The 15647-nt window shown below is 38.1% G+C and overlaps 1 protein-coding gene across 1 annotated transcript in view; it reads right to left on the bottom strand.

The window, feature by feature from the left end:
- The window catches only part of LEPR (leptin receptor), a 484020-nt gene that overhangs the window by 352302 nt on the left and 116071 nt on the right, over positions 1-15647 (bottom strand). Inside the window, exons 3-4 of the mRNA XM_053693687.1 lie at positions 4130-4429; positions 6-129 (exon numbers count right to left, since the gene is read on the bottom strand). Of these exons, the coding sequence (XP_053549662.1) occupies positions 6-129; positions 4130-4429 (424 nt within the window). The remainder of the gene's footprint in view (positions 1-5; positions 130-4129; positions 4430-15647) is intronic.

Genomic DNA, 15647 nt, shown 5'->3' with positions numbered 1-15647 from the left:
CTTACACAGCAAAGTGGAAAATAACTCTATATTGTTTACTTGTGGTATTTGTCTCTGAGAGAAACTGTATTTTACACGTTAATTGTCTTGTGCTGCCTGGGATCTGGCAGTGAAGTCTCCAAGTGAAATCTGAAAAAAATAAAAAATATTGCTATATCAGCTTAAATTCTTAAATAGAAGTAATAAAACTTATTACTTGAATATTTCAGTGGATTTTATTTTTTTGACACCAAATACAAAAATGAAGGGATATACTAAAACAATAACGCCTAGATTTAGAGTTCTGCGTTAGCCGTCCAAACCAGCGTTAGGGGGTCCTAACGCTGGTTTTTACCGCCCGCTGGTATTTAGAGTCAGTCAGGAAAGGGTCTAACGCTCACTTTCCAGCCGCGACTTTTCCATACCGCAGATCCCCTTACGCCAATTGCGTAGCCTATCTTTTCAATGGGATCTTTCTAACGCCGGTATTTAAAGTCTTGGCTGAAGTGAGCGTTAGAAATCTAACGACAAAACTCCAGCCACAGAAAAAAGCCAGGAGTTAAGAGCTTTCTGGGCTAACGCCGGTTCATAAAGCTCTTAACTACTGTGCTCTAAAGTACACTAACACCCATAAACTACCTATGCACCCCTAAACCGAGGCCCCCCCACATCGCCGCCACTCTATTTAATTTTTTAACCCCTAATCTGCCGACCGCACACCGCCGCAACCTACATTATCCCTATGTACCCCTAATCTGCTGCCCCTAACATCGCCGACCCCTGCATAATATTTATTACCCCCTAATCTGCCCCCCCCCAACGTCGCCGCTACCTACCTACAATTATTAACCCCTAATCTGCCGACCGGACCTCACCGCTACTATAATAAATGTATTAACCCCTAAAGCTAAGTCTAACCCTAACACTAACACCCCCCTAAGTTAAATTTAATTTAAATCTAACGAAATAAAATAAATCTTATTAAATAAATTATTCCTATTTAAAGCTAAATACTTACCTGTAAAATAAACCCTAATATAGCTACAATATAAATAGTAATTATATTGTAGCTATTTTAGGATTAATATTTATTTTACAGGCAACTTTGTATTTATTTTAACCAGGTACAATAGCTATTAAATAGTTCATAACTATTTAATAGTTACCTAGTTAAAATAATTACAAAATTACCTGTAAAATAAATCCTAACCTAAGTTACAATTAAACCTAACACTACACTATCAATAAATTAATTAAATAAACTACCTACAATTATCTACAATTAAATCAACCAAACTAAATTACAAAAAAACAAACACTAAATTACAAAAAAAAAAAAACACTAAATTACAAAAAATAAAAAAAGATTACAAGAATTTTAAACTAATTACACCTACTCTAAGCCCCCTAAAAAAATAACAAAGCCCCCCAAAATAAAAAAATGCCCTACCCTATTCTAAAATAAAAAATTTTACAGCTCTTTTACCTTACCAGCCCTTAAAAGGGCCTTTTGCGGGGCATGCCCCAAAGAATTCTGCTCTTTTGCCTGTAAAAAAACATACAATACCCCCCCAACATTACAACCCACCACCCACATACCCCTAATCTAACCCAAACCCCCCTTAAAAAACCTAACACTAAGCCCCTGAAGATCTTCCTATCTTGTCTTCACCACGCCGGGTATCACCGATCCGTCCAGAAGAGGGTCCAAAGTCTTCATCCTATCCGGCAAGAAGAGGAGATCCGGACCAGCAAACATCTTCATCCAAGCGGCATCTTCTATCTTCTTCCATCCGGCGCGGAGCGGGACCATCTTGAAGCAGCCGACGTGGATCCATCCTCTTCAAAGACGTCCTAAGTCCGAATGAAGGTTCCTTTAAATGACGTCATCCAAGATGGCGTTCCTCGAATTCCAATTGGCTGATAGGATTCTATCAGCCAATCGGAATTAAGGTAGGAAAAATCTGATTGGCTGATGGAATCAGCCAATCAGATTCAAGTTCAATCGGATTGGCTGATCCAATCAGCCAATCAGATTGAGCTCACATTCTATTGGCTGTTCCGATCAGCCAATAGAGTGCGAGCTCAATCTGATTGGCTAATTGGATCAGCCAATCGGATTGAACTTCAATCTGATTGGCTGATTCAATCAGCCAATCAGATTTTTCCTACCTTAATTCCGATTGGCTGATAGAATCCTATCAGCCAATCGGAATTGAAGGGACGCCATCTTGGATGACATCCCTTAAAGGAACCTTCATTCGTCGTTAGTCGTCAGGAAGAAGAGGATGGCTCTGCGTCGGCTCGTCTGAAGATGGCTCCGCTTCGGATGGATGAAGATTGAAGACGCCGCATGGATGAAGACTTCTATCGGATGGAAGACCTCTTCAGTGCCGCCTGGATGTTAACTTTAATCGGATGGAAGACTTCTTCAGCGCCCCTTGGATGATGACTTCTGCCGCTCCAGATCTCCTCTTCGGTTCCATCGGTGGTCGGCTGGCTGAAGACAGCTCAAGGTAGGATGATCTTCAGGGGGGTAGTGTTAGGTTTATTTAAGGGGGGTTTGGGTTAGATTAGGGGTATGTGGGTGGTGGGTTTTAATGTTGGGGGGTTGTATTTTAATTTTACAGGCAAAAGAGCTGAATTCTTTGGGGCATGCCCCGCAAAAGGCCCTTTTAAGGGCTGGTAAGGTAATAGAGCTGGTAACTTTTTAATGTAGAATAGGGTAGGGAATTTTTTTATTTTGGGGGGCTTTGTTATTTTATTAGGGGGCTTAGATTAGATGTAAGTATCTTAAAATTGTTGTAATATTTTTTAAATGTTTGTAACTTATTTTTTTTTATTTTTTGTAACTTAGCTTTTTTTATTTTTTGTACTTTAGTTAGTTTATTTAATTTAATTTAATTGTAGTTATTTGTAGGTAATTTATTTAATTAATTTAATGATAGTGTAGTGTTAGGTTTAATTGTAACTTAGGTTAGGATTTATTTTACAGGTAATTTTGTATTTCTTTTAGCTAGGTTGTTATTAAATAGTTAATAACTATTTAATAACTATTCTAACTGGCTAAAATAAATACAAAGTTACTTGTAAAATAAATATAAATCCAAAAATAGCTACAATGTAATTATTAATAACGTTGTAGCTATCTTAGGGTTTATTTTACAGGTAAGTATTTAGTTTTAAACAGGAATAATTTATTTAAGGATAGTGTAGTGTTAGGTGTAATTGTAACTTAGGTTAGTTTTTATTTTACAGGTTAATTTATCTTTATTTTAACTAGGTAGCTATTAAATAGTTAATAACTATTTAATAGCTATTGTACCTAGTTGAAATAAATTGAAAGTTGCCTGTAAAATAAAAATAAATCCTAAGATAGCTACAATATAATTATTATATATATTGTAGCTATATTAGGGTTTATTTTAAAGGTAAGTATTTAGTTTTAAATAGGATTAATTTAGTTAATAAGAGAAATATTATTTAGATTTATTTAATTAATATTTAAGTTAGGGGGGTGTTAGGGTTAGTGTTAGACTTAGGTTTAGGGGTTAATACATTTATTACAGTGGTGGTGTAGGGGGGCAGGATAGGGGTTAATAAATTTATTATAGGTGGCGACGGTGTAGGGGGGGCAGGATAGGGGTTAATAGGTATAATGTAGGTGGCAGCGGTGTCCGGGAGCGGCGGTTTAGGGGTTAATACATTTTTAAGAGTTGCAGCGGGGTCTAGGAGCGACGGTTTAGGGGTTAATAACTTTATTTAGTTGCGGGGGGCTCCGGGGGAGCCGGTATAGGGGGTAGAACAGTGTAGTTAGTGTGGGTGCTTAGTGACAGCTTGACGGCGAAGGCAGGTAAAGTAGACACGTTGATAACTAGAGGCCAATGTATCTATAGGGTGGGATCTACAGAATAAAGTAGGAACAAAGGGGATTGGAATCTATGGGGCTTCTCATGTTTTTATGGGCTCTAGCCCCATGTCTTTTTTTGAATTTCAATACCCCTGTTAAACAATGGGAATTTTGCCAGATTTAAAAAAAAAAGAGCAAAGGAATATACTTATTTATATATATATCTATCTCATACTTTATCTGTACTAAAATTATCAACATGTAGCATAGTGTTCAGTTGTAAAACAAATGAATACACACCAATTAAATACATATCTGAAGCAAATAATGATGCATTGTTGTTTCGCAACGCCAAATCTTTGTCTTCACGGGAGCAGTCTGTATCTATACAGTCCCAAAGGCAACAAGTGTAATCTGTTGAAAAGGTACAGCTGAAATTCCACTTGTGAGTTAAAAAATGATCATCCGTATTGATGTTTCGTAAATTTCCAGTTGCTAAAGAATAATTAGATGACTGATTTGGCAGCACACAAGACAGGAAGAAATCTGTTGGCGGAATCCCATAGGTCTCAGAAAACGTTGCAGCTATTTGAAAGAGTTCTTAAAAAAACAAACAAAAAAAAAAACAACAAATAAATAAATACATCCTCTTTTTATTTTACAGAACATGACCAAAAGACAATTCTGGAAAGTGTACAATTTATTATTATTATACTTTATTTATTAAGCGCCAACATATTCCGCAGCACTGTCCATGGATACAATTCATTTAAATAAAACAATACAAGACTTGAAAGATACAGGACAACTTTATTACTGTAATGTTCTTTATATTCTGTAAAGAAAGGAAATAGCAAATACGTGCATGAATGACATTTAAAGTGATGGTAAAGTTCAGTGATTATATTAATAATATTTGTAACAAAAAGTAAATCATTATGTAAATAATTACCCTTTCATGTTATACCTTGCGCCGTTCCACTGCCGGCAACGCATACTCTATTTCTGTGTTTAATGACAAATCATGCTGTAGCCAATTGTATTGCACCCCTTTGCCGTCAAAACCAGGGGCGTTATTATTAACTTGCCGAATACCAAGGGGGCGCGATTCGATTGGCTACAGCATGATTTGTCATTCAACACAGAAATAGGGTATGCGTTGCAGGCGGAGGAACGGCGCAAGGTATAACAACATGAAAGGGTAATTATTTACATAATTCAGCATTTATAATGATTTCCATGAATGAAAGTGCCCCTCATTTACTTTTTTATTACAAATATTAACCAATTAACTTTACCATCACTTTAAGGAACAAATACAAATCTGCTGCATTGACAGAACAATAAACTCACAATTAAATGCACTGTATATTCATTGTTTATTATACCTCTGAAAACTGTTCTTCCTGCTCTCTTTAAACTAATATCACAATATCACTTGTGCACTTCTTACTCAATACTTAAAGGGAAATGAAGCTCAAATATTTCTTTCATGATTCAGATAGAGAATATCATTTTTAAAAAGTTTCCAATTTACTTCTATAATCAGATTTGCTTAGTTCTCTTGTTGTTTTTTGTTGAAGAGATATCTAGTTGAGGTAGCGTGCACATGCATTGAAGACTACATGACAGGAAATAGTGCTGCCATCTAGTGTTCTTGCTAATGCATAACATTGTTATAAAACTGCTGCTATCTAGTGCTCTAGCTAATGTATAACATTGTTATAAAACTGCTGCCATCTAGTGCTCTTGCTAATGTATAACATTGTTATAAACTGCTGCCATCTAGTGCTCTAGCTAATGTATAACATTGTTATAAAACTGCTACCACCTAGTGCTCCTGCTAATGTATAACATTATTATAAAACTGCTGCCATCTAGTGCTCTTGCTAATGTATAACATTATTATAAAACTGCTGCCTTCTAGTGCTCTTGCTAATATATAACATTGTAACAAAACTGCTGCCTCTAGTACACTTGCTAATGTATAACATTGTTATAAAACTGCTACCATCTTGTGCTCTTGCTAATGTATAACATTGTTATAAAACTGCTGCCATCTAGTGCTCTTGCTAATGTATAATATTGTTATAAAACTGCTGCAATCTAGTGCTCTTGCTAATGTATAACATTATAAAACTGCTGCCATCTAGTGCTCTAGCTAATGTATAATATTGTTATAAAACTGCTGCCATCTAGTGCTCTTGCTAATGTATAACATTATTATAAAACTTCTGCCATCTAGTGCTCTTGCTAATGTAAAATATTGTTACAAAACTTCTGCCATCTAGTGCTCTTGCTAATGTATAACATTATTATAAAACTGCTGCCATCTAGTGCTCCTGCTAATGTATAACATTGTTATAAAACTGCTGCCATCTAGTGCTCTTGCTAATGTATAACGTTGTTATAAAACTGCTGCCATCTAGTGCTCTTGCTAATGTATAACATTGTTATAAAACTGCTGCCATCTAGTGCTCTTGCTAATGTATAACGTTGTTATAAAACTGCTGCCATCTAGTGCTCTTGCTAATGTATAACATTGTTATAAAACTGCTGCCTCTAGTGCTCCTGCTAATGTATAACATAATTATAAAACTGCTGCCATCTAGTGCTCTTGTTAATGTATAACATTGTTATAAAACTGCTGCAATCTAGTGCTCTTGCTAACGTATAACATTATTATAAAACTGCTGCCATCTAGTGCTCTTGCTAATGTATAACATTATTATAAAACTGCTGCCATCTAGTGCTCTTGTTAATGTATAACATTGTTATAAAACTGCTGCCATCTAGTGCTCTTGCTAATGTATAACATTGCTATACATTAGCAAGAGCACTAGATGGCAGCAGTTTTATAACAATGTTGTACATTAGCAAGAGCACTAGATGGCAGCAGTTTTATAACATTGTTATAAAACTGCTGCCATCTAGTGCTCTTGCTAATGTATAACATTGTTATAAAACTACTGCCATCTAGTGCTCTTGCTAATGTATAACATTGTTATAAAACTGCTGCCATCTAGTGCTCTTGCTAATGTATAACATTGTTATAAAACTGCTGCCATCTAGTGCTCTTGCTAATGTATAACATTGTTATAAAACTGCTGCCATCTAGTGCTCTTGCTAATGTATAACATTGTTATAAAACTGTTGCCATCTAGTGCACTTGCTAATGTATAACATTGTTATAGAAATACTGCCATCTAGTGCTCTTGCTAATGTATAACATTATTATTAAACTGCTGCCATCTAGGTGCTCTTGCTAATGTATAACATTGTTATAAAAACTGCTGCCATCTAGTGCTCTTGCTAATGTATAACATTATTATAAAACTGCTGCCATCTAGTGCTCTTGCTAATGTACAACATTATTATAAAACTGCTGCCATCTAGTGCTCCTGCTAATGTATAACATTATTATAAAACTGCTGCCATCTAGTGCTCTTGCTAATGTATAACATTGTTATAAAACTACTGTCATCTTGTGCTCTTTTTAATGTATAACATTGTTATAAAACTGCTGCCATCTAGTGCTCTTGCTAATGTATAACATTATTATAATACTGCTGCCATCTAGTGCTCCTGCACATGTATAACATTATAAAACTGCTGCCATCTAGTGCTCTTGCTAATGTATAACATTATTATAAAACTGCTGCCATCTAGTGCTCTTGCTAATGTATAACATTGTTATAAAAACTGCTGCCATCTAGTGCTCTTGCTAATGTATAACATTATTATAAAACTGCTGCCATCTAGTGCTCTTGCTAATGTATAACATTGTGATAAAACTGCTGCCATCTAGTGCTCTTGCTAATGTAAAATATTGTTACAAAACTGCTGCCATATAGCACTGCAGACACGTGCACACTCCTGAACTTACCCTGCTGCTTTTCAACAAAAGAAAACAAGAAAACAAATAAATTGATTATAGAAGTAAATTGGAAAGTTGTTTAAAATTGTATGTTTTATCTGAATCATTAAATAATTTATTATTTTTATGTCCCTTTAATGAGCTAGATTTATATTTTCCAGTTGGTCCCAGTGGATGTTCCATTACAATATGATCATGTTAAATGTCACAATACGTTCTATTTATCCCACAGCAAACATGAACCATTAGCAAGAAAAGCAGTAATTACAAACACCTTTGCAAAATGAGATCTGTTACAGAGATGCGCAGCCAAGAAAATTTAGTTTCGGACAAAATTTTCATTCCGAATATTCAGGGGAATGTTCAGTGGTTGTACTAATCGGTATTCGTTTTTTTTAAACTAAACGAATACAGAATTTTCGTTAAAAATGTACATTTATTTTCGTTAAAATGTTTAAAAGCTATAGGTGAAAAGTTCTACCTTACCTTAATATGCTAAGGTATCACCTATAGCTACAATACTTACATTAATGTGCTCTGTAGAGCATGGAGAGCGCACTAAAGTAAGTATCACTTGTAGCTACAATACTTACCTTAATGTGCTATGGAGAGAACGCTAAGGTAAGTATCACCTGTAACTACAATACTTACCTTAATGTGCTCTGGAGATCATGGAGAGCGTGCTAAGGTAAGTATCACCTGTAGCTACAATACTTACATTAATGTGCTCTGTAGAGCATGGAGAGCGCACTAAAGTAAGTATCACGTGTAGCTAAAATACTTACCTTAATGTGCTATGGAGAGCGCGCTAAGGTAAATATCATCTGTAGCTACAAAACTTACCTTAATGTGCTCTGGAGAGCATGGAGAGCGTGCTAAGGTAAGTATCACCTATAGCTACAATACTTACCTTAATGTGCTCTGGAGATCATGGAGAGCGTGCTAAGGTAAGTATCACCTGTAGCTACAATACTTACCTTAATGTGCTCTGTAGAGCATGGAGAGCGCACTAAAGTAAGTATCACTTGTAGCTACAATACTTACCTTAATGTGCTATGGAGAGCACGCTAAGGTAAGTATCACCTGTAGCTACAATACTTACATTAATGTGCTCTGTAGAGCATGGAGAGCGCACAAAAGTAAGTATCACGCGTAGCTAAAATACTTACCTTAATGTGCTATGGAGAGCGCGCTAAGGTAAATATCATCTGTAGCTACAATACTTACCTTAATGTGCTATGGAGAGCATGGAGAGCGTGCTAAGGTAAGTATCACCTGTAGCTACAATACTTACCTTAATGTGCTCTGGAGATCATGGAGAGCGCGCTAAGGTAGGTATCACCTGTAGCTACAATACTTACCTTAATGTGCTCTGGAGAGCACGCTAAGGTAAGTATCACCTGTAGCTACAATACTTACCTAAATGTGCTATGGAGAGCGTGCTAAGGTAAGTATCACCTGTAGCTACAATACTTACCTTAATGCACTATGGACAGAGAGCGCACTAAGGTAAGTATCACCTGTAGCTACAATACTTACCTTAATGTGCTCTGGAGAGCGCGCTAAGGTAAGTATCACCTGTAGCTACAATACTTACCTTAATGTGCTATGGAGAGCGTGCTAAGGTAAGTATCACCTGTAGCTACAATACTTACCTGAATGCACTATGGACAGAGAGCGCGCTAAAGTAAGTATCACCTGTAGCTACAATACTTACCTTAATGAGCTCTGGAGAGCAAGGAGAGCGTGCTAAGGTAAGTATCACCTGTAGCTACAATACTTTCCTTAATGTGCTCTGGAGATCATGGAGAGCGCGCTAAGGTTAGTATCACCTGTAGCTACAATACTTACCTTAATGTGCTATGGAGAGCGTGCTAAGGTAAATATCACCTGTAGCTACAATACTTACCTTAATGTGCTATGGAGAGCGTGCTAAGGTAAGTATCACCTGTAGCTACAATACTTACCTTAATGTGCTCTGGAGAGCATGGAGAGCGTGCTAAGGTAAGTATCACCTGTAGCTACAATACTTACCTTAATGTGCTCTGGAGAGCATGGAGAGCGCGCTAAGGTAAGTATCACCTGTAGCTACAATACTTACCTTAATGTGCTCTGGAGAGCATGGAGAGCGTGCTAAGGTAAGTATCACCTGTAGCTACAATACTTACCTTAATGTGCTCTGGAGATCATGGAGAGCGTGCTAAGGTAAGTATCACCTGTAGCTACAATACTTACCTTAATGAGCTATGGAGAGGGCGCTAAGGTAAGTATCACCTGTAGCTACAATACTTACCTTAATGTGCTATGGAGAGCGTGCTACGGTAAGTATCACCTGTAGCTACAATACTTACCTTAATGCACTATGGACAGAGAGCGCACTAAGGTAAGTATCACCTGTAGCTACAATACTTACCTTAATGTGATCTGGAGAGCATGGAGTGCGCACTAAGGTAAGTATCACCTGTAGCTACAATACTTACCTTAATGTGCTCTGGAGAGCGCGCTAAGGTAAGTATCACCTGTAGCTACAATACTTACCTTAATGTGCTCTGTAGAGCATGGAGAGCGCACTAAGGTAAGTATCACTTATAGCTACAATACTTACCTTAATGTGCTCTGTAGAGCATGGAGAGCGCACTAAGGTAAGTATCACCTGTAGCTACAATAATTACCTTAATGTGCTCTGTAGAGCATGGAGAGCGCACTAAGGTAAGTATCACTTGTAGCTACAATACTTACCTTAATGTGCTCTGGAGAGCATGGAGAGCGCACTAAGGTAAGTATCACTTGTAGCTACAATACTTACCTTAATGTGCTCTGTAGAGCATGGAGAGCGCACTAAGGTAAGTATCACCTGTAGCTACAATACTTACCTTAATGTGCTCTGGAGAGAGCGCTAAGGTAAGTATCACCTGTAGCTACAATACTTACCTTAATGTGCTATGGAGAGCGTGCTAAGGTAAGTATCACCTGTAGCTACAATACTTACCTTAATGCACTATGGACAGAGAGCGCGCTAAGGTAAGTATCACTTGTAGCTACAATACTTACCTTAATGTGCTCTGGAGAGCAAGGAGAGCGTGCTAAGGTAAGTATCACCTGTAGCTACAATACTTTCCTTAATGTGCTCTGGAGATCATGGAGAGCGCGCTAAGGTTAGTATCACCTGTAGCTACAATACTTACCTTAATGTGCTATGGAGAGCGTGCTAAGGTAAGTATCACCTGTAGCTACAATACTTACCTTAATGTGCTATGGAGAGCGTGCTAAGGTAAGTATCACCTGTAGCTACAATACTTACCTTAATGCACTATGGACAGAGAGCGCGCTAAGGTAAGTATCACTTGTAGCTACAATACTTACCTTAATGTGCTCTGGAGAGCAAGGAGAGCGTGCTAAGGTAAGTATCACCTGTAGCTACAATACTTTCCTTAATGTGCTCTGGAGATCATGGAGAGCGCGCTAAGGTTAGTATCACCTGTAGCTACAATACTTACCTTAATGTGCTATGGAGAGCGTGCTAAGGTAAGTATCACCTGTAGCTACAATACTTACCTTAATGTGCTATGGAGAGCGTGCTAAGGTAAGTATCACCTGTAGCTACAATACTTACCTTAATGTGCTCTGGAGAGCATGGAGAGCGTGCTAAGGTAAGTATCACCTGTAGCTACAATACTTACCTTAATGTGCTCTGGAGAGCATGGAGAGCGCGCTAAGGTAAGTATCACCTGTAGCTACAATACTTACCTTAATGTGCTCTGGAGAGCACGGAGAGCGTGCTAAGGTAAGTATCACCTGTAGCTACAATACTTACCTTAATGTGCTCTGGAGATCATGGAGAGCGTGCTAAGGTAAGTATCACCTGTAGCTACAATACTTACCTTAATGTGCTATGGAGAGGGCACTAAGGTAAGTATCACCTGTAGCTACAATACTTACCTTAATGTGCTATGGAGAGCGTGCTAAGGTAAGTATCACCTGTAGCTACAATACTTACCTTAATGCACTATGGACAGAGAGCGCACTAAGGTAAGTATCACCTGTAGCTACAATACTTACCTTAATGTGATCTGGAGAGCATGGAGTGCGCGCTAAGGTAAGTATCACCTGTAGCTACAATACTTACCTTAATGTGCTCTGGAGAGTGCGCTAAGGTAAGTATCACCTGTAGCTACAATACTTACCTTAATGTGCTCTGTAGAGCATGGAGAGCGCACTAAGGTAAGTATCACTTGTAGCTACAATACTTACCTTAATGTGCTCTGTAGAGCATGGAGAGCGCACTAAGGTAAGTATCACTTGTAGCTACAATACTTACCTTAATGTGCTCTGGAGAGCATGGAGAGCGCACTAAGGTATGTATCACCTGTAGCTACAATACTTACCTTAATGTGCTATGGAGAGTGCGCTAAGGTAAGTATCACCTGTAACTACAATACTTACCTTAATGTGCTCTGGAGAGTGTGGAGAGCGTGCTAAGGTTAGTATTACCTGTAACTACAATACTTACCTTAATGTGCTCTGGAGAGTGTGGAGAGCGTGCTAAGGTTAGTATCACCTGTAGCTACAATACTTACCTTAATTTGCTATGGAGAGCGCGCTAAGGTAAGTATCACCTGTAGCTACAATACTTACCTTAATGTGCTCTGGAGAGCGTGCTAAGGTAAGTATCACCTGTAGCTACAATACTTACCTTAATGCACTATGGACAGAGAGCGCACTAAGGTAAGTATCACCTGTAGCTACAATACTTACCTTAATGTGCTCTGGAGAGCGCGCTAAGGTAAGTATCACCTGTAGCTACAATACTTACCTTAATGTGCTCTGGAGAGCATGGAGAGCGTGCTAAGGTAAGTATCACCTGTAGCTACAATACTTACCTTAATGCACTATGGACAGAGAGCGCACTAAGGTAAGTATCACCTGTAGCTACAATACTTACCTTAATGTGATCTGGAGAGCATCGAGTGCGCGCTAAGGTAAGTATCACCTGTAGCTACAATACTTACCTTAATGTGCTCTGGAGAGTGCGCTAAGGTAAGTATCACCTGTAGCTACAATACTTACCTTAATGTGCTCTGTAGAGCATGGAGAGCGCACTAAGGTAAGTATCACTTGTAGCTACAATACTTACCTTAATGTGCTCTGTAGAGCATGGAGAGCGCACTAAGGTAAGTATCACTTGTAGCTACAATACTTACCTTAATGTGCTCTGGAGAGCATGGAGAGCGCACTAAGGTATGTATCACCTGTAGCTACAATACTTACCTTAATGTGCTATGGAGAGTGCGCTAAGGTAAGTATCACCTGTAACTACAATACTTACCTTAATGTGCTCTGGAGAGTGTGGAGAGCGTGCTAAGGTTAGTATTACCTGTAACTACAATACTTACCTTAATGTGCTCTGGAGAGTGTGGAGAGCGTGCTAAGGTTAGTATCACCTGTAGCTACAATACTTACCTTAATTTGCTATGGAGAGCGCGCTAAGGTAAGTATCACCTGTAGCTACAATACTTACCTTAATGTGCTCTGGAGAGCGTGCTAAGGTAAGTATCACCTGTAGCTACAATACTTACCTTAATGCACTATGGACAGAGAGCGCACTAAGGTAAGTATCACCTGTAGCTACAATACTTACCTTAATGTGCTCTGGAGAGCGCGCTAAGGTAAGTATCACCTGTAGCTACAATACTTACCTTAATGTGCTCTGGAGAGCATGGAGAGCGTGCTAAGGTAAGTATCACCTGTAGCTACAATAATTACCTTAATGTGCTCTGGAGATCATGGAGAGCGCGCTAAGGTAAGTATCACCTGTAGCTACAATACTTACCTTAATGTGCTATGGAGAGCGTGCTAAGGTAAGTATCACCTGTAGCTACAATACTTACCTTAATGTGCTCTGGAGAGCATGGAGAGTGTGCTAAGGTAAGTATCACCTGTAGCTACAATACTTACCTTAATGTGCTATGGAGAGCGCGCTAAGGTAAGTATCACCTGTAGCTACAATAATTACATTAATGTGCTCTGTAGAGCATGGAGAGCGCGCTAAGGTAAGTATCACCTGTAGCTACAATACTTACCTTAATGTGCTATGGAGAGCGTCCTAAGGTAAGTATCACCTGTAGCTACAATACTTACCTTATTGCACTATGGACAGAGAGCGCACTAAGGTAAGTATCACCTGTAGCTACAATACTTACCTTAATGTGCTCTGGAGAGTGCACTAAGGTAAGTATCACCTGTAACTACAATACTTACCTTAATGTGCTCTGGAGAGTGTGGAGAGCGTGCTAAGGTTAGTATTACCTGTAACTACAATACTTACCTTAATGTGCTCTGGAGAGTGTGGAGAGCGTGCTAAGGTTAGTATCACCTGTAGCTACAATACTTACCTTAATGTGCACTGGACAGCGCGCTAAGGTAAGTATCACCTGTAGCTACAATACTTACCTTAATGTGCTCTGGAGAGTGTGGAGAGCACGCTAAGGTAAGTATCACCTGTAACTACAATACTTACCTTAATGCACTATGGACAGAGAGTGCACTAAGGTAAGTATCACCTGTAGCTACAATACTTACCTTAATGTGCTCTGGAGAGTGTGGAGAGTGCTAAGGTAAGTATCACCTGTAGCTACAATACTTACCTTAATGTGCTCTGGAGAGTGTGGAGAGTGTGCTAAGGTTAGTATTACCTGTAGCTACAATATTTACCTTAATGTGCTCTGGAAAGCGCGCTAAGGTAAGTATCACCTGTAGCTACAATACTTACCTTAATGTGATCTGGAGAGCATGGAGTGCGTGCTAAGGTGAGTATCACATATAGCTACAATACTTACCTTAATGTGCTCTGGAGAGTGTGGAGAGCACACTAAGGGAAGTATTAACCCCTAAAAAAGAAAAAAAAGAATGAATACTGATGATTTCGTCAGTATTTTTTGTTTTCTTTAATTTTCTTTGTGCATTTTTCAGATTTTTGTAATGAATGTGCATTCTTCCAAAAACAAATGCACATCTCTAATCTGTAAATGCCTGTAACTGTATAATATTTTACTTTATTTTCCTTCGCTGATGGATGTTACGATTTGAAGATGGATGAAAACACATGTCCAATAGCCACATGACGGTAAACACGATACTCTTCTGACAGACCTGACAGATACATATCATACAGTTATGTGTGTAGCCATTAACAGAAGGAATCTCTGCTATGTGCTGAAAAGGCTTTGGCGTCACTAGGAAGGGATGTTTTTTTACTGTCTAGTGGCCATTATCTTTATAATTACATATATTTTATCTCCAGACTGAATAATACACAAAGGATTTGCTTGTTTAGAATGTGATTTTCCTCTAATAGGTCTGAAGAGTCACTTTTAGCAACAGCTGCAGCTGCCTGCACTGCGTGTACCAAAAGGACAGAAAATGTACATTTCTTTTGAAACACTGAATACGGACAATGATATAGAAATAACAATGATATAAACAAGCTACCGTATAGTAACATATTCCAAAGATTTTTCAATAATTTGCTACTAGATTTTTACATCACCATTTTACATGAATTAAAATATTTCTAGTCAATTTGAGTACAAGAAAAATAACTAACATTTCTTGTTCACAAATTATTTCATGCTACATTTTTGTGTGCACCAGGAAACTGATCACATTGGTGTTGTGGATGCAGATTAATATTTTTCATTAAGAACAAGTGGGTGCCCTTGAGGGAGGATTACTTGGAACCAAAATGTTTGGGCTTTAATTCAGATGTGGTAAAAAGATAAAAAGACACTGGTAGCAACAACAAAATAGATACTGCAACATAGGAAAAAAAAACACACAAATGGTAAAATTATAATTGAAAATGTATTTCAGGAAAGTTTTATTAAGAAGCAAATATAAAACTATATCGGCCAGATTACGAGTTTTGCGTTATGAGTGGCTCGG

The sequence above is a fragment of the Bombina bombina genome, chromosome 10 (assembly GCF_027579735.1).
Source record: "Bombina bombina isolate aBomBom1 chromosome 10, aBomBom1.pri, whole genome shotgun sequence".
Taxonomy (NCBI): domain Eukaryota; kingdom Metazoa; phylum Chordata; class Amphibia; order Anura; family Bombinatoridae; genus Bombina; species Bombina bombina.
The sequence above is the reverse complement of the archived record's forward strand: the minus strand, read 5'-3'. Positions and strand labels throughout refer to the sequence as shown.